This window comes from Sinohyriopsis cumingii, chromosome 13, assembly GCF_028554795.1.
Source record: "Sinohyriopsis cumingii isolate HCF-2022 chromosome 13, ASM2855479v2, whole genome shotgun sequence".
Taxonomy (NCBI): domain Eukaryota; kingdom Metazoa; phylum Mollusca; class Bivalvia; order Unionida; family Unionidae; genus Sinohyriopsis; species Sinohyriopsis cumingii.
This window is the reverse complement of record NC_142973.1, coordinates 29,161,133-29,188,200: the sequence shown is the minus strand read 5'-3', so window position 1 is coordinate 29,188,200 and position 27,068 is coordinate 29,161,133. Positions and strand designations below refer to the sequence as shown.

Genomic DNA, 27,068 nt, shown 5'->3' with positions numbered 1-27,068 from the left:
TACCCATCTTGTATGATGAAATGTCAGACCAGTTGGTTATGGACAGGTTCAATGACATTTCAAGGTTATTCACGTCCTGTGAGATGGCAGGATTTTTTGGTGGGTTCAGGTAATGTCATCATCAACAAATACACATGCAAGTCTGCCATATCCCAGGCAGGCTCCATATCCTAGCAGACTCCCTGTCCTGATAGAATCAGATGGAAACAGAAAAAGACAATTCATTCTGTATGGTCTATTGGTGAGCCATTCTTCAGTCAAATCTATGCCCATTGGTGTTGACCTCACACAGACTTATTCAGATGAGGTGGAAATACTCTGACCATTGTCACACCAGCACCATAAGCCTGGGCAACTGATGTTACATCCATTAATTGGAACATTCTTGATGCACACATATTCCTCCCAACTATTCTGGGCCTCAAAATGTTGGAAAAGGCAAGAAAATGTATGAACTTTCTAATCCTAATTGCTGATCCCCTCAGCTGGGAGAAATCAAGGCTGATTGACCAATATTGAACTGAGTTGTGGAGATTCCCTGGAAAACCCAGCCTTTGTCCCTTCTGCTCAAACAACTGTGAAAGCAAGTTTTTCATCCAAACTCCACAAATTATTTGTGGTTCCCACAATTTGTTGTACCCAATGTGTGCTGTATTTTTTTTTTAAATTTTTGTTAAAGATACATATTAAAAATAATGGTTTGTCAGATTCAGTCTTGGTCATCCATTTTGCCATTGTCTCAGTGAAGCTATACTAAGCTAGATTTAATGCTTGAATACAAGCATCTGTATGATTGAGATCTTCTTCAGATTTTGCAGAAACTATCCAAGGATTCTGATTAAATTTTCTCCTAGAGCCGGTGATAACAAACTGATCCATTAATCAGTCTTAACAGAATTGTATAGAGTTGAAGAAACAGCAAGTATTATGAATGTTGAAACAGAAGGTAACTGATTTATTTATGGTAAAATCATGTTATGGTTGATGCTATCGAACAAGAGGAAAGCTCATGTTCCAATGTGAACTGAAGATATGGCACAAACCAATGACACAGAAATGGTTAGTACTTCATGCATATCACATGGAACTGGAGGCAGAGAAAATGAAAAGAAAAGGATCCAAAATTCCAAGACCAATGGTAAACTACAAGTAGTTGAGGAAAGAACAAAAAGGATGGATGTTACTTGTTTTTTGATGAGAGTATAAGATAGATAATCCATTCACTAATGAAAATTGTTGCACAGGTTAACCTATGTTTTTCAAAGGCTGCCAGCCTTGGCTGAATACAGCCTTGCAGCAAATGTGATTCTACAATGGAAATATCCTAGATACAACATCATCAAGTTCTGGAAAAATATGTTTGAATGTCATGAAGACCAATTCCCTAATTTGTTTAAATTGGCCAAAACTGCAGTGGTTCTTCCATTACAAACAACAGATTTTGAGAGGGGATTTAGTTCACAAAACACAATTCACGCTGCTCTTTACATCAGAAAGAGTGAATAAACTAATGAGTATTCAGATATGGGGGGTCGGGTTGTCACATTTCCCGTTTTTAGAGGCCTTGAAGAAGCAAAGTGATAAGAAACAAAAAAGAATATTTACCAGCTCAGCAAACTAAATTGGATATGCAGATACTTTATATATATTTTGTCAAAGAAGTGATATAAAGTCATTAAATGGTTGTCTTAAATTAGGTATGCATATACCTTCTGATAATGTTGTGACTCGTCAGCTCCCATTGTGCATTGTTCCCCCTGATCCCCCCCCCATGTGGGGACCTCCACCTCTTAAGAAAATTCCTGGTAGCATCTCTGTTACTTTGAAGTATATGAGGGGAATGTAGAGTTTTCTCCAGTGGTGCAAGCAGAAACCTCTCTCTTTTAAAGCCACATTACCAGATATAGCAATGCATTCTCCTGTGGCTCTTGAAGTAGACAAAATTTTCTCCCATCACAAGCAAGGGCTATAATTCTACTATTTAGATACATTCCAATATTATGTAAGGGAAAATATAGGCTGGAACAAGAACCTCTCTGACCTTTTCATGAACTTTGACTTGTCTTGATCAAAGGCATATGCCCTTTGTCTGAAATGAAATCTTCCATGTGTTTTTACCTGGTAAAGTAGTACACCCTTCAAACCAATATCTAAAGCCTCTATGACTCACCTCTCATACATAGCCTGCTTTCTTGTCATCTGTCCTGAACTATCTGTGGTTCAGTCATGATGGTCCCTACTTTCATTTGCAAGATCAGGCTCAGCCCTTCATCTTGAAAGTGTTGTTTTCTTCAGATCCTTTATCTCAATGGCATCTACAGAACCACATCAGAGCTCTAGAGTGAGCCATTTTAAAGAGGTAGAGTTTGCTTGTTCTTACCACTCAGAGAAGAAAGAGATGAAAGTTCTGCTGTAAGTAAGTGAGTAGCCTTAAGCTTGTTTGACCCTATATAAGCCAGTGAGCATTCTTAAGCCTGTTTGACCCTATATAAGCCAGTGAGCAGTCTTAAACCTGTTTGACCCTATATAAGCCAGTGAGCAGTCTTAAGCCTGTTTGACCCTATATAAGCCAGTGAGCAGTCTTATGCCTGTTTGACCCTATATAAGCCAGTGAGCAGTCTTAAGCCTGTTTGACCCTATATAACCCAGTGAGCAGTCTTATGCATGTTTGACCCTATGTAATCCAGTGAGTAGTTTTTTGCCTGTTTGACCCTATATAAGCCAGTGAGTAGTCTTATGCCTGTTTGTTTGACCCTATATAAGTCAGTGAGCAGTCTTAAGCCTGTTTGACACTATATAAGCCAGTGAGTAGTCTTATGCCTGTTTGACCCTATATAAGCCAGTGAGCAATCTTAAGCCTGTTTGACCCTATATAAGCCAGTGAGTAGTCTTATGCCTGTTTGACCCTATGTAATCCAGTGAGTACTCTTAAGCCTGTTTGGCCCTACTGTGTAAGCCAGTAAGTAGTCTTAAGCCTATTTGACCCTATCTAATCCAGTGAATAGTCTTATGCCTGTTTGACCCTATGTAATCCAGTGAGTAGTCTTAAGCATGTTTGGCCCTACTGTATAAGCCAGTGAGTAGTCTTTTGACCTATTTGACCCTATTTAAGCCAGTGAGTAGTCTTATGCCTGTTTGACCCTACCAAGTAAGTCAGTAAGTAGACTTAAGCCCATTTGACCCTACTATAAAGCCAGTGAGTAGTTTTAAGCCTGTTTGGCCCAACTGTGTAAGCCAGTGAGTATTCTTAGTATTCTTAAGCGTTTTTGAGCCTGTTTAAGCCAGTGAGTAGTCTTAAGCTTGTTTGATCCTACAATATAAGCTAATGAGTCATCTTAAGCCTGTTTGACCCTACTGTGTAAACAAGACAGTAGTCTTAAGCTTGTTTGGGCCTCTTGTTTTACCAGGTTATATTGGAAAAACCCAGGTCTATATTTATATAGTCATATGATGATGTGAAAACAGCCATCTTTTGATAGCTTGACCATAATGCTGAGTTCATAAACAGGATACAAAAGAAATTCATGTTCATTTTTTTTTAGTGCAACCTGGCTGGGTTTTTTCCATGCTGGAATAGGTCTGCCTGTATAAACACTGTCCCAGGGTACCAGTGTCTAGCATGTCCTGAGGGGTACACTGGGACATATGAGGATGCCCTTGCTCAAAATGTCACACGACGTGTGTTTCTCCTCGGCAATGATGTACTTGCCCCCATCCAGGTACAGGTGTGTAACGATATTGACGAATGTGCCACAAACAACGGAGGATGTAACATGAACATGAACTGTGTCAACACTATTGTAAGTATAACATGTTTATGGCAAAAAAATAAGCTATAGAACAATGAAACATAAACTTAATTTAATATACAGCTTGTATTTTCATGACTTCATGTGAGTTTCATTGTCAGTGTCCTTTGCCTACATGTATCAGATTTATTGCCCATTATCACCTGTCTTTGTAAACTTTGATTTCCACAGCCTTTACAATGGATGATAGGATTTCAACCAAATTCCATATAACTTTTGAGGTCTTAGAAGATTTTAAGTTATAGATATTACTGTGAATATGTTTTTGGAGTTTAGGTACATCCCTTCTAAACTTTAATTTCTGCAACTTTACAAGGGATGATTAGATTTAATCATGTCTTTAATGCAGCTTTATGATTAAAAGATCTCACTTTGGTTTGATTGTCAAGATTCTATTGATTTTCTTTTGATTTTCAGCATTCTGTGTCATCATTGTGTGTTATGGACACTGATTTTTTTATCTTTCTTAATTTTGGTTTCTGCTTGATAACACACACACACAGACACACACACACACACACACTTTGATATCCATGATCATTGGATTTCATTCAGATTTTGTTTGCAACTTTTTGACATTGATGTAGCAAAAGTTGAGTTAATTATAAGTATTCTGCATCAGCAATTTGGGAATTATAATTATTGCCTGTCATTTTAAACTTTGTTTTCAGCTTAACAACTTTACTATATTTGATCACTATATATAGCATGGAATTTTTAAGCTGGCCTTGTTGGAATCTCAATATGGCAGTCTTTTTGACATCTGCGTGAATGTCCAAACCCTAGATTAAACTCAATGTTAAACTTTGCAGCTGACTGTAAGGCCAAAGGCCCTGCACATTTGTCATGCATCACTTATTGTGCATCTGTCAAGAATAGCTTGTTGCCACTCTGATCAAACTTGGAATATAGGTTTTAAAGTGTCAGGATCTCAGATAAGTTCAGTTACTAGATGAACAAGATTCATACATATTAATGAGGTGGTCGTGCATCTGATTGGTTGAGCTTTTTACCACAATTAAAACAATATTTCTAATCCAATATGTTTTATCAAACTTGGAATAGAAAATTCAGTAATTAGTGAGATCTATGTACATTAATGAGATAATCATACATTTGATTAGCTGAACTTGTTACCACTCATAGTTATATTTCTGATCCAGTTTTGATCAGCTTGCGATATAGGATTATATGATCAAGATATAGCAATTTGATTTAGTAGTGAGTGAAATTCATGCAAGATTATGAGATAATCTTGCATCTCCTTGGCTGAAGTTAGCACCACTCTTGAGAATGTATTTCTGGTCTGATTTTTATTCAACCAGATAAGTAGACTTAAATCAGTAAGGTCTTGGATGTTAACAATTAAGAACAAGATCCATGCATATTAATGAGATTTTGAATCCGATCATCTTAGTATCTGAACACTTTAGCAACACACCATTTCTGATTTTTTTTTTACCAAGCTTTTTAGAGATAGACTCCCGAGTTTTGGGGTTGCTCCATGCCTACCTCCCAATTTCATAATATCTCCCAATTTTTGCAGAGAACTCCCGATTATTCCAGTATGTCTTCAATTTTTATTTCTACTTTACTAGAAAGAATTTGCTTCTCACTAAGTAGAATGTTAAGTTTAAATATTATTCATGTAAATTTATGATTTTTTTTACCTCACAACAATACAAAAATCAAGAAATAAACTAGAACAAAAAATAAACCAAAACAATAAAATTGTCGACAATTAATTTCAATCCCATGAATGATCAGTATGAATGCTGTAACTCCATATGCTATAGCGCCATTTCCAGCAAAGAAACTTACACGAGTCAACACCTGGTATTTTTATATCGTATATACGAATGTTAATTAATTACCATCGTTAAATTAAAAAAAGGAATGAAAATACATACCATGCAAAATATGTGTCCTCATAAAACTAATTCAGAATACATGTGTTTTATAGTAATCAATACTAAATGCCTTACAGGTTGACAACAATGGAATAAAGTCAGATATACATGGAGGGGAAAACAGTTGCCACATGAGGCTGCCTATTTAGGTACCTTTAGTTTGACAACATTGGGAATCCCTTATTTTTCAATCTTGCATAACAAACAGTAGTGTAGAACATGGTTTGTTTGAATTATGACTGAGGGCCATTCATTTTCACAAAACTAAGTTGCATTGGTAAGGATTAACTTTTAATTAGTGGCACTGGCTTTCTTGCTTGTTTATTTAAGACTAACCTTTAACTGTTGTGCAGTTTGGCCACAGCTGACCAGAATATAAAAATATTGCTTTAACGGGGGTAAATAAGGCACATCACAGGGAGAAATGGCATGTCCTTTGTGAATTTCACACATATTGGACCTGTAAGATTGATCAATATATAGTGAAAAAGGCTTTAAAAATGCCATGAAAAACCTCCCAATTTTTAGGTCCCAAAGTCTCTATTTTTTATTCAGTCTCCCTACTTGGCTTTTGAAAAGTTGACAGGCATGCCTTACACCACATTTTATAAAACTCTTGTAATTGTGTTAATATTATGGAATGAAAGGCAGTTATACATCAATGTACTGGTATAGTTGCCCATTAAAATTCCCTCTTAACACAAGCCAGTTTCAGGGTTTTAATGATCAACTGGCATGTATTGCTGTCGGAAAACAAAAGTAAAATCCGCCAACTATCAACAAAGGAGGTGCCAAAACATCAAGCTTTCCACTGTGTGGAAAGTTAAGATTTTGTTCAGCCAAAACAAAAACTAAATTAGATTGGTGTTGATCTTAGTTGAGAATTTTACATTTATTATTACCACTCTTCATGAACATGTAAGTTATGCTGGTTATGTGCCTTGTACAAATAAACATGCCAACCATTTCATAAATATTACCATAGTTTGTAGGATTACTTATATCATTGAAAATGAGTAACTTGTGAGTGTGTGATTCAACGTAAATGAAACAACTATTAAGGACTATCTGAAATTTTATCTGGAAGAATGCAATTTGGTCAAAACAATGAATAAAGCAAAATTTGCATCAATATGTTTGGGAAAAATAAGGATTTAAGTGACACTATACACGCTTTGCACTGTGTAAGTACTGTAGATTATAATTCAGCCTGGTCTCCCAGGTAAACTCAACGAGCCCATGAATTATGAAGTCTGTATTACCTTTATTTAATTTCATGTTGGAGAAATTAGAAAATATGCACATGCAAAATAATAACAAAATCAATCATAGTACTTTATAACAGACTAATATATGTCGGGTCACAAAAAATGAATTTTTTTACATGTGTATGTCTTAGGATACAGAAAAAATTATATTTTCATGTCCCAAGATTTACAGCCATTACTGTGGACAACGAAAAGACTTAAAAACTGTTAAGTTTAGACATTGGCCCGCAGATAAGCTGACCCCCTTCTTCCAGGCTTTTAATTTTTCCTAAATTATTCAGCTTATATGTGAGTATATACGGTACTTACAGATTTAACTGTGCTTAGCATCTGGTTTTATCTTAATATTGTCTGAGACAAGTTTTTTGATCTTCTATCCATGATATCAGATTCAAGGTCAAAGGTCATTTCAAATAATTTTACACTTCACTTAATGTCATCTTGGGAACATATTAACTCAACATAAGAAACTAGTCTTGTTACCAAATTTAGTATGTTGGAGTTTCTGAAGAATATCATGATGGATTTAATACTCAGCATTTCAAAAGAGGACACCTTGAAATACTGGAAATCTTTTTGTCCACTAGAGTGTAAGTCCCTTTGATTGACTTATGTTGGCATTAGAGCTAACTGGGCACTAAAGGTGTTCAAGATTAACACTTAAAAGGAGTTTACTGCTTTGAGAAAAGCATATTTACTGTATAAAAATGGTCTCTGGTTCAATTAAAGCTTATCATGATTATTCTTTATTCTCCAGGGCAGCTACAAGTGCAGTTACTGCAAAGAAGGTTACATGGGGAATACAGTTGTGGGGTGTTACCTGGCAGACTTCTGTGTATCTGGGGCACATAACTGCAAAAACAGTTCTAAATGTGTGTATATAGCACCAGGGGTTTTTACTTGTGAGGTAAGAATATTGATTAAATTTTTGTCATTTAGTTTTTAACTTTTCATTAAGTATTGTTCTTCATTTCAGAATTAATTACTCTAATTTGGGCAAATGTTTGATCCAACTACAGCTTTCCAAAAGAAGATATTATTATAAGAAGAAAAGGAAGAACAAAAACAACTATTATTAAACCTGTCTTAATTGTCACCTTTATTTAGTGGTCACCTGGTCTCAGTAGCCAGACCCATTTCCCCCATGAAATTTGTGCATTAAATGGCTCCTGCTTTCCACCGTCAGTAGCCAGATGTTTCCAAACCAAACGTGGATTTAGAATTCCTAAATGTTTCAGAAGAAAGCTCTGATATTGGTAATATCGACCAAACAATGGGTTCTTAAAAACAGTCACCATACTCATGTCAATCTCACGTTGTAAATTTAAATTGCCTGTCTCCTAATTGTTATTTTATGAATTTGATTAAAACCACAATATTGCTTAGAAATTTGTTGATGAGGTAAATACTAAAGGTAAATTATCACCCTATAGACTCTGTTGTGTTCATTGGAAAAGATTAATTTTACCATGAATTTGATTTAGTTTATCAAATTTGACCTGTTCAGCAATTTCTATCAATGATTACTGCATGATAAAAAATCTGGAATCCTTCTGTATATTGTTTATAATGTTAAAATAAATTTCAGGTTTGAAACACTACTCATTGCTGTACAATAAATGGATTGTAATTATTGTAAGTAAATAAAAACAGGTAAAGTATAAAGTAGTCAGATGCAAAAGTCGGCATAAATCCATATGTGCAAAGTGCATTTTGACCTGAGGAAAAAAAAGTCACAATGTACATATCAGACCTTAATTAAATATTTTTAGTTTGAGATAAAAATGTTAATCAGCATTTAATCATTAGATTACTCATTTTAATCCAAGAACAGATAATGAATAACACTACATTCACTTATTTTACATAAAATATTCTGTTTGCTCAAAGAACTGGTAGTAAATACATGATGGAAAAATTGTTTCAACTTAAAGGCATCAGATGTCTTTGAGCAAAGGTGATCTGTCAGTTTTTGGCTTGACATGTTCTATACTTGGCCTAGGTCTGTTACTTCTGAGGCAGCTGACTTCAGTTACAATAAGCAAGGAGATGAGCTTGTTGCCTGCTTACTATATACTACATGAAAAATATAAATTTATGAATGAAACCACTTTCCACCAAACCTTATGAATGAAAAATTTAAATGATGAATTCTTTGAATAAGAAATAATGCTAGTTGCTTGAAATAATAATAACAACAACAACAATAATAATAATAATAATAATATTAATATTAATAAGTGGTGTAATAATAATAATAATGATGATGATGATATTTAGTGCATGGTATTTGTTCAAGAACCATGTTTGAAAGGCAGAGCTGCATTCAGAGACCACCTATGTACAAAGGTCAATTTCCCATGGGTCACTGTCATTGACAGGTTTGACTGTTTTATAATTGTTAGTAGTAGCAGTAGTATTACTGCCCCCTCTGCAAAATTGATTAATCCCAATAGTAAAATCATGTTGTCCATGCATGCATCCATCCTGCAGTTGATCTTCAAGAGCCTCAAGGGAGAATAGCCCTTGACTAATGAGTCATCTTCTACAAGTAAAGCATTATTATTATTATTATTATTATTATCTATCAACAATTTGGTTCTGCAAGATAACTTTACTCAGAGTTATCAGATTTTAAATGCACCTTTGTATCTATGAAACCTTCAAAGAGTTTTATTTCCTGCATTCTGTGTTATCATTTAGAGGAGTTATGGCCCATGATTGCTTGTCAGATTTCTGCAGCTTCACCATACTGTTGATGTTGGGAAGCAACAGAGAGGGTGAACAGACCATTTTTAGGAGCATCTATTTTTGAAAATAAACCTTCACACGAAAATGACACAAGCGTCAATAACACTAAACTGAGGCCTCTAACCAGGTTAGCTTATTTTTGTTATTCACGCTTTGTGTCCAATTTGTATGCGTTCTCTTTTACTGACTCGACATTCACTTCTGATCATCACGCTGTGTGTGTAAAAAAAGGTTGCTGTCAGGTGGCAGATCTCTCAACCAAAAATGTTATCAAGACCTATGCGATATCACGACCGAGAATCATATAAATTTATTGTGATAAATCCATGAGGAATTGCTTGCACATTTGAGAAGAAGTTTTTAAACTTGATTATATCAATGTCCCCTGAACACCAAGTCTGGTGGATGTTTCTTAATGTGTGGGTATCAACACCATTAAAGACAACCAAAAAATTAATATCTCTGATCACTTTAGGTATTTGCACATATCGCTGAGTAACATATATAATATCGGTGTTTTTTAGTCTGCCTCGGGAAAATATCCAAGCTGGATTTGATTGTTTGTCTAAAATCACATCATCATATACTCCTGAATGGATCACAAGACTACCAAGTGTGATAGCTGCATTAAATAATGAAATTACTTGTGAAATTTCTATGAAACCTATCAATGCAATCACAAAAATATGCATACCAGTACAAAGACATGACTCTTTCTCAAAACAACCAGTACTTGTTAATGTGACTGTCAGATATTTATAGGAACCTGGTGAACTTGAAAGAGGTAAAAAAAGAGCAACTGGTCCAGTCTGGAGTGTAACCACAAATAAAATTTCCAGCGTGGTAGGATCCATGGGTAGACCTGCAATCTACAAACTAGATTCACTGCTCCTCAACCTGGATTTGTACATGAACATTTGCAAATAATTCCTGAAGATACACAATTACCACCGCTTTCACTCTTGTGAAGAAGAAAGATTATTCACTAGTAGGGCTCCAGCACCATGACATCTATTAAATTCAAGACATGTCACATTTTTGCGTCTGTGGCTTAGATTACTATTAATTCTATCCATGGTAAACTGTTGTACATTGCTAGGGGAATACTGCCTCAACATTACTGTGTTGCAGCTCGTGCAGCGATTATTTTGTCATTGTTTCAGTGTCATGAGAAATTTAATATCAAGATTGAAGTCACAATTTTTTGGTCACATTTCTGATAACCAGCCAATTTTTTATTTATTTGATTATTATCTACAATGTCGCAGTTCTCCTGAATAACTTCAGGAATAAATTCTTTGTAGCTGGGACATTCTCCTGACTCTCAACACTGCCAGATAAACTAGGTTTGACCATTCAATACAATCATCAGCAATCCAGATATTTATATCGCTGATTGTCAATCCTTGTGATGAATAAATTGTTATTGCATATCCTAAAGTCCAGCATGATGGCTGTGTTGAGGCTTTCTAAACATCAGTCAGAACAATATCATGTATTACAAGTTTTTGTTTTTTCCTTGGCTCTGTCAAGGGTCATGGAATCTCAACATCAGTATTTTGTTTACGTGTATCTGCTGGGCGATAACATCATGGCACAGGTAAATCTGAAAATTGTTCTTTTTTTAGAGGAAATAATTGCTGTTGAAGTGTATCACGAACTATCTTTCTACTTGCAACCATCAAATCAGTTGGTCTCCACATATTCCAAAAATCATTCATTTGAGTTTCTGGAGTTACTTCACGCATTATTTCACATTGAATTTTATCTGATTGTAGTCTGATAAAATTTTTAAAATCTTTCAGTGTTGAATCAAGTGCCCGGTGATCATCAAATATCTCCTCAAAATAATCTATGAACATTTTCAATCATTTATGTGGAGATGACCCAACAAAAGTTGGTGGTTCACCATGATCACCACATGTGATAATAGCAGTATTTTGAGTCAATAACCAATCAAGAAACATTTTTAATACCTCCACAGATACTGTGTATATTTCATCTCAAATAATGATCATAAGGATATATTTTTCACCCATTCATTCAAGTTTTCACACATCTCCTTTCCTACTAAAGAAGCTGTGTTAAGTATGAGATTTAACTAATCACTCTTTCATTTCTCTGGCAAGTCTTTGTGTGGGCCTCAAAACAACCATGTCGAAATTCCCTGAACCATGGTTCAGGAATAATTCAATCCCACATGTTGTTTTACCAGAACTACCCATTAAGATAAACTTTTATTTCTGGATACGGGATCATATACCAATGGTGCTGATGACGGTTTTGGCAATCGACTATTTTTATAATATATATCCTTAGATTCAGAATAACTGAGTATTTTGTCTCTTGTTATTCTCCATTTGCCTGCATCAGTACCAATCTTTAGCAAAGCCTCATGATTTTTATCCATATAAAATGAATCTGTGGCAACTCTGACTGCAGTATCAGGAAATCTGTTTATCATCAATAATAAATTTATAGAAACGTATGAGAAAACTGTGGTGAATTGCCATCCCTATAGCTAACACTTGTTCCAAGTTTAGTTCCATCCACTAAGTAGCTATTATCCAACTTATAAATGTGCCTCTCTCTGTTGTATCAGCAATTACAAAATCAAGTTCAACATCGTTGATGATTAATATTTTGCATTGTCGTTTATGATCATATGAATCTCCTTGGGTAAATTTGCCAATTATTTTTCTGTCAAGATCTTTTGCAAGTTTTGTTTCATATTCTACAGTATTGGGATTGCGCTTAAGGATCTCGTCGAGACAGAACTCTCAACGACAGGTAGCCATTCTGTGGATGATATGATATTATTGCTTCACTTGCAGTTAACGGTGTTCAAGTTGCCACATCAAGCATATATCTTAACCCATTTTATCCTGAATATGACTATGGTCGTTATGCCTCATTCTATGCTGAATACGCCTGTGGTCGTAGTACCCCATTTTATCCTGAATATAACTACGGTCATACTTATTACGTATGTGTTTAGTGTCTCTAGAAACATGTGTTATACATCACAAATATTTGTGTACTTCTTCACCAACACAGGAAATAGTTGAAGCATGCATGTGCAGTGAAATTTAAAAAAAAGTGGTTGGAAAAGAACTTGTTGACTTGAAAATCAATTGATAAAATGATGGACAACAACTCAGATGTAAACATGGATGTTGTTAGCGATGGTAGTGACATTGAATTTAATGATTTGAATGATTCTGATGATAATATTGACTTAAATGATGGGTTAGAATTGAATCAAGTTGATGCAAGAGATGATGCATGGATTCATGCACTTTTTGACAGTGATTTGGAGAATGAAGCTGACTTTGAAGGCTTTCAAGAGCAATGGGTCCGGGATGATTTTTCACCTCGGTTGCAGCCATGATTTAAATTGATAGAAGGGGTAACTGTTCAACACCCAGAAGAAGCCAATGCACAACATTACTTTGAGTTACTTTGGGATGATTTCATCTGGAAAAACTTGTTGATGAAACAAACTGTTACACTGAACAGGAGCGTAGAAAAAATCCCCTGCTAATGTATGATGCTCCATTTTAACCACAATGTATTTAGAATTGCTTCTCAGGAATCAGTCACTGCAGTAGAAATTGGTAAACAGGAAAAAAATGGGTTATTAACGCTATTGGAGCCCAACCATGTTCGCTAAAATGGCGACCAAACCAAACAGAGACAATCAGATGAAGATTTGTATGTGCAAATTTGAATGATTGGATACATGCAAATCCAGTTAAATTGAAATTTGGTAAGGATCCATTTATTGCAACTCTGGCCATTTCATGTATTGGATGTCCAAATCGCTTAAAATACTCAGAACACTCTCCCATTCCAAGAAAACTTCCAGGATAGCATGCAACCATATCAACTGAGATAACATCCCTATAATCATATTTATTATTCCGCAACCCGTTATGTCCATATCTGACACATCTGCATTGTATATCATCAAGAAATTCTGATCTTGTTGGTTTCCATGAATTTTTCTCCTGAGCAGTGTGAGCAGCAACTGACAGAATGGTAAAACAATTACTGAGTAATTGTTCAACATCATTGGTATATTTCAACACAGGATTTTTCATTTCATCATAAAGAGATTCTGCATGATAAATGTCTCCATTAGGTTGTATAAACTGATCATAATCGCCATTGGAACTTTGAAACAATCACATGGATATATAGGGTCACTCTTACTGATATTTTTGATAAATTCTAATGTATCACTGTCATAAAATTTAACAGTTCTATTTTGTGGAAATATTGTTATGTCTGAAGTCCACGCATCTGCGTTATGATGACTAATCTCTATCGAAGCTTCTTTTGATTTATATTTTGATTCATACAAAATCTCTCTGGTTAGTGTCTTCACCCTTATTGGGAATTTTAATTTCTTTTCCAACTTAGCAATGCCATTGATTGCAGCTCCATTTTCTGTAATGTTCTATAACTCTTTCAGCAAAAGATTTTCATTGGTCAAAGATCATCAACACTACGATTATCATTTAGCGGATATATCTCATAAATAACTGCCATCACAGGATATGCTCATTCATAATATTGTTTGTCAATACCAGTCAACATTCCTGGTTTTACTTAACCTTTACAACATCTCTAGTGTGATGTGATCTCAAACAGGGTCATGTATGTCATGGATAATCCAGGTTTTGTTGGCGTCATCTGCTGCCCCTGACACAGCAACAATAAATTTTATTCTTAGAATGTATCTTTGTTCAACATCAAGATAATTAATAATTGTCTTTGCTGGTCGGTCATTCATTGTAAGATCAATCCTGACCATGTCATGGCTTTTATCGTCTTATATAATTTTAAATGTTGACCACACATGAGCTGTGCCATCATTATGAAACTCTCTCTTGGTACCACAGACACTATTGATTAGAGTCTTATTCATCAAATTAACATCAACAACAGCCTGCTTCGACTTGCCGAGGGTTTTTCTGTCAAGATCGAATCTAGCTGGAGAAGGCTTGATTGCAGATAATCTTGTAAATTCTTCCATGTTATAATAAAGGCAAATATATATTTAAATTTAACATCAAATTTTTAAAATATATAATGATTCAAGCAAAGAATAGTTGCAAGTGGTTGATGATTGGATCTAAAACTCCTTGTAATAAGGCTTGTATAACGGATTTCTGTGGATACAACCTGTGGCAAGGGAGTCCAGGACCAAAGCTGTGTTTGCAATGTAATAAGGGAGTCATGGGTGAAACGCAGTTGTGTGTAGACTGTGGAGGCAGAAAATACAGAGCTTTGAAATGGTATTAAGAGAAGAAAAATAACGCCAGCATCAATGTTGAATCTCATATAAAAAATGCTGGAGACTATCTCGCTAGATTTGCATATTAGCAGCATCCTACATATTTTTTTCTAGTAATAAAAGATAATAATTTAGACAGGTGATGTATACTATATAAATGGAGCAAGATGAATTTGTAATGCATCCCATTATCAAGCACTATGAGGCATCACATGCAGGTGTGATTAGGCACTGTCAATGACAAAAACCAGTCAGTTTTGCTAGTAATACCAGTTATCTCATGTTCGGTTCTGGAAAGTATCTCTGTCACAGATTTGTTTATGAGTGTTTTATGGCCTGATCAAATGAGATGGACTTGTAATTGATCATATTAATGGCTAAAAACTCGATAATTCTTTGATTAATCTTCAGGTTATTACACAGAGTCAGAATTGTGAATGAGGAAAAAACTGGAAAAAATTATAAATATCCAGTATCAGTTAAACCTGTAAATGTTGTTGTTGTTGTTGTGGGGTTTAACGACATTTTTCAGCACACAATAGGCTATGCATGGCCGCCAGTATTAATGGTGGAGGAAGAACCCAGGAAAACCCCAGGAAGAACCACTGACACATGAGAAGCTACTGGCAAGCTTTCTCACATACCCACTTTGGCCAAATCCTAGACTCGAACCCACGCAGACAGAGGTGAGAAGGCAGTGATCCATAATGGAGAGCACTTTAAAGCACTCGGCCACTTGGGGCCCCAAATCTGTAAATGCACAGACAGGCGAAGAAATAGAATTTCCATCAATATATGCAGCTGCCAAATATTTTTGTATTTCTCCACTTTCAGTACCACATGTGGCAGAGGGTATAATTAATTTGACATTTTCAAAGAAATACAAACAAAAAATAATATTTCACTATCTAGCAGCAGACACCGCCGCTTCTGAGTTTCACTCAATAACTCTGCCAAGTAAAGTTTCCTAAAGAGATTAAACAGTACCAATCCAGTAACCTTGCTTGTATCCGTGTTATCAACTGTGTAGTATTCTGTGACAATGACCTTGACTTGTAGATGAAATTCTGTTGTTGTTGGGGCTTCTGTGTTTCTTCCTTGTCTCCCTGGTGTGTTATAATACTGCACAAAATAATTAATTTTTCATTATTGTAAGGTTCCATGGGCCCAATGAAACCTTAGTGTTTTCATTAGTATACAAGGGTGGGATTTTTTTTACTCCCTTGACTGTGTTAGGATTTTACATACAAACTTGTCATAAAAAATTAATCTCTTAAATCAAGAATGTGTCCATGCTGGTCAGTAAGTCTGAAATGTATCTGTGACAGTAGCAGATTATGACATCCCAGATAAACCAGATTAACAGGTACTGACACAATTAAATATCCAGGTGGAACTTCAGGAGTGAATGTATACAGAATATATCCCTGGGATGCCAGCCTGGATCTTTCAAGGTCTGCTTGTTAACATTCATCAGTAGCATCACATACCAGATTAACTGCGATCATTGACATGATATTGACAACTCCTGGTGATATATGACAAACACTGCCATCTGCATCATTGTTATATTTGAGAATACTCAGAGGAAAGCGTTATTGTGCTCCATTTTTCAATGATTTTGGGATAGTATTCATCATTAATGTCACTGACATTTTTCTTCAGCTCATCGGCGTTAAATCTGGGAAGTTAAATATTGGCAGATCTGTCTCAGTCATCAAATATTTGTTCAGAAATATTTGTTTATATGAGTGTCTTGTGCCATCAAGAAAATTGATAGATTTACCTCTGGCTTCAATCACCGCCTGCATAATACTTTGATGAACTGTCTCGAAGTCCGATGCAACATGGTTCAGGTACTCTATTTGCTTTTTCAGAAGATTCCTCAATTTATCATCGGGGTGATGTTCATTTATAAAAGTGGAGAACACTTTCCACAGTTTATCGCGATATCATTCGTTCTTCAATTAATTTCATCGAATAATATTTTGATATCATCTTTGAAATCTGACGAATCTCCCCATTTCTGTTCCATGTTAGTGGGGAGAAATGAAATGATTTCTTTCTCCTGAGTGATTTTAATTCCATGAACATTGAATTTACCACTGTCAGGGCTAGCTTCTATTGATTTCCACAGCTGAGAATTCTTATGATAATCTGGAATGCTTCCCATTAATGATGACTTGTCTGAGGCACAGTTTGGATTGATGATTGATATATATATCGATATATTTCTGTTCCTGAGGGCCAGGCACTGATATTTCCAATGCGGCTGATAAAGTTGGCTCATGAACCATGATAGCGATTTTGGATTATTTTCCCATGATAGATTTAATTCTGTGCTGGAATTCACTGTTGATCTGTTTGTATACTCACAACATTCCAATCATGGGTTCCATTGTCCTTTATTTTTGTATGAAAATACCAATGAATTATTTGCTTGCAACATGCCGAATGACTTTGATCTGATATTTGGCCAGCTGTACTATACTCTCAATTGTACTAGTGCTATTTCCTTGGCTGGAATTGCCATCGGAAAGCTAATTTCAAACTCCGGCTTGGTTGAGCTCACTGATATTATTTGTGGTTGTTGGCAGCACTGTATTAGCATTGATTTGTTCTAGTAATTGTACTGATCGATCTTGTGACATTATTATTTACTTCCTGATTTAAATCAAGGATCTAAATTCTTTTCTTTGACTGAGTCCTTGCTTTGACTTTGTCAGGGGTTTGGTTTCCAGTTGCTTCATTGTAAACTTTAATCATTTCTGCAAATTTTTTATCTGAATTTGATCCATTGTTGAGACTAGATGATATCAGTGACGATAATTTGGCATGTGCTCATGTTGCCGCTGATAGCAATATTGTATATTCATGTAATTTATTTGCTGTGCACATGGATAGCTTTTTTGTGATGATGTTAGCAATACTAGCAACACCAGTTGTAACAGTATTACCAGTTCCTATTACTGGTGCTATTATGTATGTGGATGATAATGTGCTGATTTAGTTACTGTTCCAGCAACTACAGCAGATGCAGCATATACAATTATGTCAGTAACAACAATAAATCTGCTGTATTTGTTTTTATTTTTCTGTATGCGCATCAGTAATATTTTTCAGTTGGGTCTGCCACAAACACACTTGCTTGTATTTGTAATGTTGCGCTGCAACATTGCATTGAAAGTTATTTGGGGTTACCAGTGATTGGTTCATTATGTGGATTACTACCAAAACACTCTAAGTAGGTTTTATGTGGGTGACTTATTCAAGACACCAATAGTACAACACAGGGATGCCTTTTATTTCAGGTTCCACCACAAATGTTTCCTCATCTTTTTGATCCAATATCATTAACATTGACCCAGAAGATCCAGTTAGTGGATAACACTGTGGAATTGTGGTAGATATTGTATATGTTGTAATGCCGAGTACTGAGAACCTGTATATACCGGTAACCTCAGCGGTATGTTTGATGGATTTATTAAGTGGTGTCCATAATGCTGATCCAGATGCCACTATATACGGCATTGATTGGGGTTGTACAACGTATTATCTCTGAGATGTATCCTGTGACATATAAATTCTTAGACATATAGTGAGATGTACTTATCCTGAGATCCAGATGTCGGTGAATCTACATGCTATGCACAGAGTTGAGGACCGAAAGAGGCAGAAGAGATGGAAGTCGAAGGAACAGCTACAGTGGAAGTGGAGTGAACCGGAGGAACAGGTTATGCAATTGTAGAAGGCATTGACTTTGATTGTTCACTCGATCCTGTGATGAACTAAATCTGTCAGTAAAACAGATCGGCTACTTTATTTAAATATATTTGTGTTCTTTGTAATTCTGTGAAAGTTTTATTTCTAGAAGCAGAGTATATTCCTGATGTACAGGGGCTTGTGTTTGTCTGTTCTATATCTCTGCTCAGATCTCTATATATTCCACCTATAAGTTTCACCACTTATATTTATATTTACTCGAACTGGGCAATAACATCGAGGATGGTCAACCTCTAGATAATGAGAACCAACTTAAGCAGACACCTTGAAAGAAGGCACAATCTGCCAGCCCACAAACCTCTTGCAAGAAGAGGGGACTTTGTGTAAGGTTTCTACGAAGTGGACCGTGGGTATGCTTACAGATATTAAACTTGTAGTTATATTCAGAGTTTTTCATCAGCTAATTCTTTCAAATGTTAATTTGCAGTTTGATTTATTATTTTACTAATGTTTGCTGGCATCACTTTAGTGCTGGGTAATTTTACTTGCTGAGGTTTTCATCGTACTAATGGTTGCTCAGAATGCTTTACTAGCAATATCACCAACAGCACCAATACCTTTATCATGAACATCAATAGCTTTCATTCCTAGTTGCTTTGCAATTGGTATTGCTTTTGGGGCTATCCTTCTGAATAGACCCTGAACAACATCGCCGAATCCATCTCCGTAGGTAATTTAATATGTTGGTAATTATGAATTTATTACCCTGACCATTACAGGTCCACAATGAGCATTATGTATGATCATCTTATTTTCTTGTCACTGATCTAATTGTATCAATCACTGTGGTAATCATCAATGATTTCATAAATAAGGGATCAATAAACATTAATGTTCATGATACCACCCGTAAATAATCTCTGACAAATAGCAGCTGCTTTATTAATGACTTGTGATGAATTATTGCTGGCTTGTTTTCCACCAATCAGAATTTCTAGGCTATCAACATCAGCAAGGACATTATTGGGGCATGGAGTAATAATACCACTTCCCCTGGTACCTCTATCAGGAGTGGCATTACAACTTCCAGTGGCACAGGGGGTAGAACTTGCATCCTGCCATTCTTCTTCTTCCTCACTTGCTGTTTTTTTCTGTTTTTTTGACTGATTGCTATGATTGTTGTTTTTGTAGTTGTTGCTGTTGTTTTTGTGGTTGTTGTTTTTGTTGTTGTTGTAACTGTGCAAGATAGTTATCTATATCTTGTATCACTATTTCAGGCCTGATCATGTGGAATATTCATTTTCTGGCAGTTGTAATTTCCAATTTTTCATCCTCTTAGCATTATTTCTGCAGCATAGCTTAATCTAAGACCTTTTAATATAAATCAGATTTAGCTTGCATCGTTATATTGAGAAGACCTTGATTCCACATCATCATTTGGAGCAGTTAAGGCCTCTAAGTGCAAATTCCTCTAACTTTGTTTCCCAAAACAAGCTCCTCTATTTAAGGCCTTGTTGAGCAAATTATTGTTGCTGGGGATAAATGAAATTTTCTCCATAACATTTCAGTTCTAGAATAGGTCCTATATTTTAAGAGAGATATGAGATGTCAAAGTTTGAAATGATCCCCTTTGAAACTCTAGGCTTGCATGTGAACTTGATAGATTGTCATGTGACAGACACTGTGCCAATCAGATTCAGAACAGCCAGATCACACCTGTACTTGAAAGATAGTCATGTGACAGATCACACCTGTACTTGACAGATAGTCATGTGACAGATCACACCTGTACTTGACAGATAGTCATGTGAGGCACTACTAAGCAAATCTATTTTCAGAGCAGCCAAATCACAGCTGAACTTATATATCTAAGCCATATCACAAGCCTATCTGGTTCTGTAGCCACCAAATCACGCCACTATTTGACAGACACTTATATGACAGGCTGTCAGTCAATCAAGTTTCAGAGCATTAAAATGACACCTTAACTTGACAGACAGTCCTGTGAGAGGAAATATGCCAGTCAGGTTCCGAAAAAGCCAAATCACAGTTGTATATGACAGATAGCCTTGTAACAGTCTGACTCTATGCCAACCAGGTTTCAGAGCATCCATATCTCACTTAAACTAGAGTCATGATAGGCTAAATCAGGTCTGAATTTGACAGATAGTCTTGTAACTGTAAATTTAGTTGCAGAGCCGTTGAAGCACACCTTTACTTAACAGATATTCATGTGATAACCTGGTATGCCATTCAGGTTCCAGAGCAGTCACATCACATCTTAGTCTGACTGATATTCAGACAGCCTGTATACCATTCAGGTTCCAGAGCAGCCAAATCATATATAAGTTGTACATGAGAAGTAGTCATGTGACAAACTCTTTGCCAGTCAGGTTCCAGATAAGCCATATCACAGCTGTATATGACAGATGGTCATATTGTGGAAAAAAATCTACCAACACTTAATTCACAATTACAGTAATTGTCTGTTCATGGCATATTTCGCAGGTGTTTTGACAGAAGTTAATATCTCTTTAAAAAATATTTTTGGAAAAATAAATACTACCATACATTCTTTAGTAGCTAAAAACAGGGTTCAACCTACAGTCACATATTTAATTGATGTATAATTATATCTTTGGATTAAATGCTTACTTGCAATGAGTAATATCTCATGTCCGTAGGGAGCCATGGTCCAGTGATCTCTTGATCTTAATTGACAAATATCCAGAAGAAGATTCCTTGCAGACTTGCTTGTAATACAAATATGTTCATGGATATCCTTGTTCTAATGATCTCTTGATAGTAATTGACGAGTAACCAGAACCATAAGGTAACCATGCCTACTCATTAGATTTTTCTGTAAAACTAACAGCTTTCTGGGGGGTTTTGGGGGGTAGGGGTTCTGTTTACAGGAGAGTTATTTTATGTTAAGAGTGAAAGTTTCAGACAATTTGAATGAGAAAAAATTAGTAATTACATATGGGTCTTACCTCTTTAGTCAGATTGGTTTAGCATTATTGGTGTATTACACTGTAGTTCACACAATATCTGGAACAAGATTGACTAGCAGTCCATTGGAAATTAAAATAAACAAAATGGGCTGACTACTAGGTGGACTAACTGGGTCACAGGAGTGTGTGAATTCATCTGTTCTAGATTATCCTCTGATGCTTTCCAAGAGTGGGCATATTGTTAAGGACAATTCTTTTTAAAAATATGTGGATTTCATTTTGCTGGTATATTTACAATGATCATTGAATTTATGCAGAGTGTCCTTTCTTAAATTTCAGTGCAAGGATGGCTATGCAGGAGATGGGAAGGTTTGTGGTGTAGACACCGATCAAGATGGCTTCCCAGACTCAGCCCTGTCATGTACAGATAAAAGGTGTGCCAAGGTCAGTATAAATTACACACATGCACCCACATAAATTGCACACATATTCATATATTTCATCATCTAATGAAACTAAATTTCCTCCATATTTCAGGACAACTGTGTTTCTGTTCCAAACAGTGGCCAAGAGGACTATGATAGGGACCATCTGGGTGATAACTGTGATGATGATGATGATAATGATGGAATAAAAGACACTTCTGTGAGTTATCATCCAATCATATTATATTAGTTTCTTTTTTGTTTATAATCTGTTAAATTGTCTCAATTGTATGAAATCATTCTACTGTCTTACATAAATTTAAAAAATATGTAGAAAAATTGTTTAACACAGTATGGCACTCCCTAAGTATAGGTTCCTTCAATACAAGTATATTGAATCACTCCTGTGGACGTGTAACTCCTGCGGACATGTGACTCCTGTGGACATGTGACTCCTGTGGACATCCCACACCAAAACTGCCTACCCTTCTGCACATGACATTCTGACGTGAGATCTAACTCAGGTTAGTCTTATGTGCAATTTAACATGCAAATTAGGTAGAACTCACATGAGCAGATAGATTCTAATAAGAAAATCACATGTGCAGGAATTGTTAACAATAGTAAAATCTTGCTAATGTGAGCAAGTCTGCTCATGTGAAAATGGCATGCTTATGAGCAAGATCTGCTCATGTGAGAATCAGGTTAGTTTTTCCTTGGCTCACAAGATCTAACAAACTGCACACATCAGCCTGCAAAATCTACCCAATTTGCATACATTTCTAACAAGGTTCTCATGTGCAGCTTATGAGCAGCTCATGTGAATTGGTGAGATTTTTCTGTACGGGATATAATATATGTATCTAAGTACTTAAGGACGATAGGTCTTTAAAACTCAAAGTGCTTCAGGAACAAACTTTGTGTTTGAGTTTTCTATTATGTTTTGAAGTTTATGAAGTTCCAAATATCATAAGTCATTATGTTGGAATCAAGTGAATCATTCAACTGATGTCAAGTGTTCAAGTGAATTATGTACATATTAATAAAATTGTACTTTAAGAAATAGCAAACATGTATGTGAGTGACAGTGAAAAAATGTATTATCCCCTTGTACAAATGATTATAAAATAAAGAAACAGAACACCAAAATAAATACAAGACTACATAGTATAACCAATGGAAAACAATGAAGAAGAAGAAATAAATAATTTGGAATATTCAATGACTCTGTGACATTATCTTAGATAGTCAAACACTACCGTGCCTTTCGTCTCTATAGTCAAGCACTACTATGACAGTTCTCTTTATAGTCAACCACTGTAATGACTTTTCTCTTATAGTCGAACACTATGCTGACATTTTTCTTTATAGTCGAACACTATACTGACATTTCTCTTTATAGTCGAACACTATACTGACATTTCTCTTTATAGTTAACCACTATACTGACATTTCTCTTTATAGTCAAACACTATACTGACATTTTTCTTTATAGTCAAACACTATACTGACATTTCTCTTTATAGTCAAACACTATTATGACATTTCTCATGCATATGGTCAATGTTTTCTTGACATTTCATATGATGCTTTTGACTTGCTTTCCTGGCTCGGTCACTTTAACCACCCAAGCCTTCCATGTGCACCCCCACTTTAGCACTTCTCCTGGTGGTCTTTCATCTCTCCTTACTCCAGCGGTCTCTAGCAACACCTAGTTATCCACACCTAGTCATCCACACCTAGTCAGCTGAATATGAGAAAACAACTCTCCAAATAATCTGCTTTCTGATTGTCATTCAGATTAATAACATCTGGGCATTTCATTTGAACCAATATCGACACACCTGAATTATTTCCTTATGTACAACTTTCTGTAATGTACGAATGACATACCCTTGATTGGATAAATAAAAAAATATATGCTAAACTCTAATATATATATATATATATATATATATATATATATATATATATATATATATATATATATATATATATATGTATATACAAACATCATCAATATTAGTTATAATAGCAACAAAATAATCTGCAAACAGGAGTACTGCATATATTTTCATATCCCTGTCAATAATCTGAACCATACTACCATATTACATAAGTCATACACTCTTGGTGAATTACACTAAAATATGATAAAACAATGTGAGTCTATATTATAACATTGAAAGTGTTTTGTGAAACTTAACATTAATTTGAACTAAAAATAATACAACTCACCCAACTTGTTGGCTCAAACTAGGCAAAACAAAAAGACAATGCTGCCCTGACAGCTAAACATACAAAGAGCTTCCCTCTAATGGCTGTCCTCAAGATCCCTAAGTAATATATATATATATATATATATATATATATATATATATATATATATATATATATATATATATATATATATATATATATATATATATATATATATATATATATATATATATATATAGTCGCATGTGGTAGCATGTATTATGCATGTGCCATGCAAGCAATATAGACGTCATGCGATGCAAGGAAAAAGAACACTTACAAAAATACTATGGTGTGCCAAACACATCACCTTAATAATACTGGAATCTATGGTATTTTGTAACATCAGTGCCACTTACAACATCTGAGATTCAGGTTATAATTAAAAAAATATGGAAAACATGACCACCCATATTTTTTTTTAAAATTCACCCATTTATGTTTTTTTTTTAATTTGAGGAGAAAGAGGCTTTAAAGACAAGCTTGAAATAGAGCCAAAATATGCTTTTTTTATCTTTTAAGCAGATTTAAAAACCATGTACAACATTCAAACTGATTTTAATGAAATGGAGCATTGTGTAGCTAGAAAAACATGAATATTTAATATTCTATATTGGATTGAGACTGCACAAGGATGATAAAAATAAATATTTGTATTAGAAACAAACAACATTGTACTTTAAAAACTGCACAACATGCATGTTCCCTACTTATTTTTAGGTTTATGCAGGCTGATTTTAGAACAGTTCTTACACATCATTTTATTTTTAACTCAAAAATGTAAGATTCATGTAATCTTTGACTCATGAAATTAATGTTATTATTCTCTTAATGTTATTATTTCGTTTTCCTCTCAAGGACAATTGTCCCTTTGCACCCAACTTCAGTCAGGCAGACTCTGATGGTGATGGGATAGGGAATGTGTGTGACAACTGCCCCAGTGTCTCAAACTCTGACCAACTGGACACTGATGGAGATGGGATAGGGAATGTGTGTGACTCAGATAAAGATGGTGATGGTAAGTGTAAAGAGCAACAGATAATAATGTTTGACAACTGCCCCATGTGACATAACTTTGTTGACAAGTGGCCATCCCATGTGACATAGGTTGACAACTGTGTCATTTGACAGAACTCTGACCAGATTAATACTAATCAAGATTGGACAGGGAATGCATAGTAGTTTTTCTAGCAGCCCAAGTTTTTTTTATACTTGTACTCTTTCTTGCTCTTGCATCAGATTCCCAATTTTCCCTACTTTTACCATTTATGAAGATAAAGGCAACCTAAACTAAAGAAACAGCTAGTTTGTGAGTAAGAGTGAAGCTAGTATGTAAGAGACATCTAGTATGTGAGTAAGTGACAGCTTATATGTGAGTAAGAGACAGCTAGTATGTAAGACACACACACACCCACACCTACATACTGAGACCTTTGGTCCCGCCAGTTGACTACAAGGTTCACACCCCTACTTGGTCCCTTAAACTCCCACCTTAGACACTGAGAGATTAAAAGAGGGCATTTCATCAGGAACCAGGACCCACCACCCAGTTAAGACATTGGAATCTTTAGAGCAGGGGTCAGCAACCTATTTGACATAGTGTGCCACTTTTTCCTGATTAATTACAAAAAGAATGAGCGTGTACCACCAGTAAGAGAGTAACACTTAAAATCAAGATTTTTGGCTGCCCTTTGTGTGCCACACAAAACCTCATGATGTGCCACCTTGTGACACACGTGCTTTAGGTTGCCAACTTCTGCTTTAGAACTTAAGACTAGGTCACTGGTTACCATAGCCTCACATGCCAGCCTTTTCTTGGCAGCTTTCATCAGCCTGCTGGAGGAGGAATTGATGTCTGCAGCTACCCTTTTAAAATTCTTGAAAGTCACACACATCCCCAGTCCAAGAAGCAATCCCATTTTAAACTTCATTCTCACCCATCAACCACAAGAGACCCAGGGAGGAAGTGTGCAGGCCATTTCACCACTTCCTAAGGTAATGGGGAGTTTGCTGTACAGAACCATTTCCTCTCATGCAATGCATTCATGTTCCAAGAACCCCTATTTATGCTCAACAAGCCTACTTTTTGGAAGTCCGATAGAGTATAATGGATGATGGGTTGGCCCTCTCTATCATAAAAGAAGGATACTGGCTTCAATTCCAAGAATATACTCCTCTGGCAAGGTCCCCCATGCAGTTCCACCAGTCAAAATGGGTATGTTTAAAGGAAGAGATGCACTTCTTTTTGCAGAAGAGTGCAGTAGAGAGGGTATTCAGTGACCTGTCCCAGGCCTTCTACTCCTGAATTTTCCTGGTTTCCAAAAAGGTTTGAAAGTTCAGGTTAATCAGAGACCTTGCCACCATAGACATGTTTCTACAATTCAGCCTAGCCTTCACAATCAGAGCATTTACCAAGGTAGTGTGAGTAGTTGTCATTGACCTAAGTTCACTAGGGATCCCAGTCCTCCAGTACAGGCATTTTGACAACTGGTTGGTCCACAGTGGTCAGATTAAATGATGTGTCCCACTGCTTGTCCATAGTGACCTGGCTTCGCCTTTTACCCAACTTAGTAAACTGCAGCCATCCCATCTTATGATTTTGTATATGTGGTGACGAATTTCCTTACAAATGGAATTAGTATGTGCCCTGTTGCACTGAATAGACAT

The 27,068-nt window shown here is 35.7% G+C and overlaps 1 protein-coding gene across 1 annotated transcript in view; it reads left to right on the top strand.

Moving 5' to 3' along the window:
• Positions 1-27,068, top strand: part of LOC149785118 (uncharacterized) — a 205,924-nt gene that overhangs the window by 128,497 nt on the left and 50,359 nt on the right. The window contains exons 43-47 of the mRNA XM_089978885.1: positions 3,543-3,800; positions 7,745-7,894; positions 22,057-22,161; positions 22,255-22,362; positions 25,260-25,419. Coding sequence (XP_089835011.1) covers positions 3,543-3,800; positions 7,745-7,894; positions 22,057-22,161; positions 22,255-22,362; positions 25,260-25,419 — 781 coding nt within the window. The remainder of the gene's footprint in view (positions 1-3,542; positions 3,801-7,744; positions 7,895-22,056; positions 22,162-22,254; positions 22,363-25,259; positions 25,420-27,068) is intronic.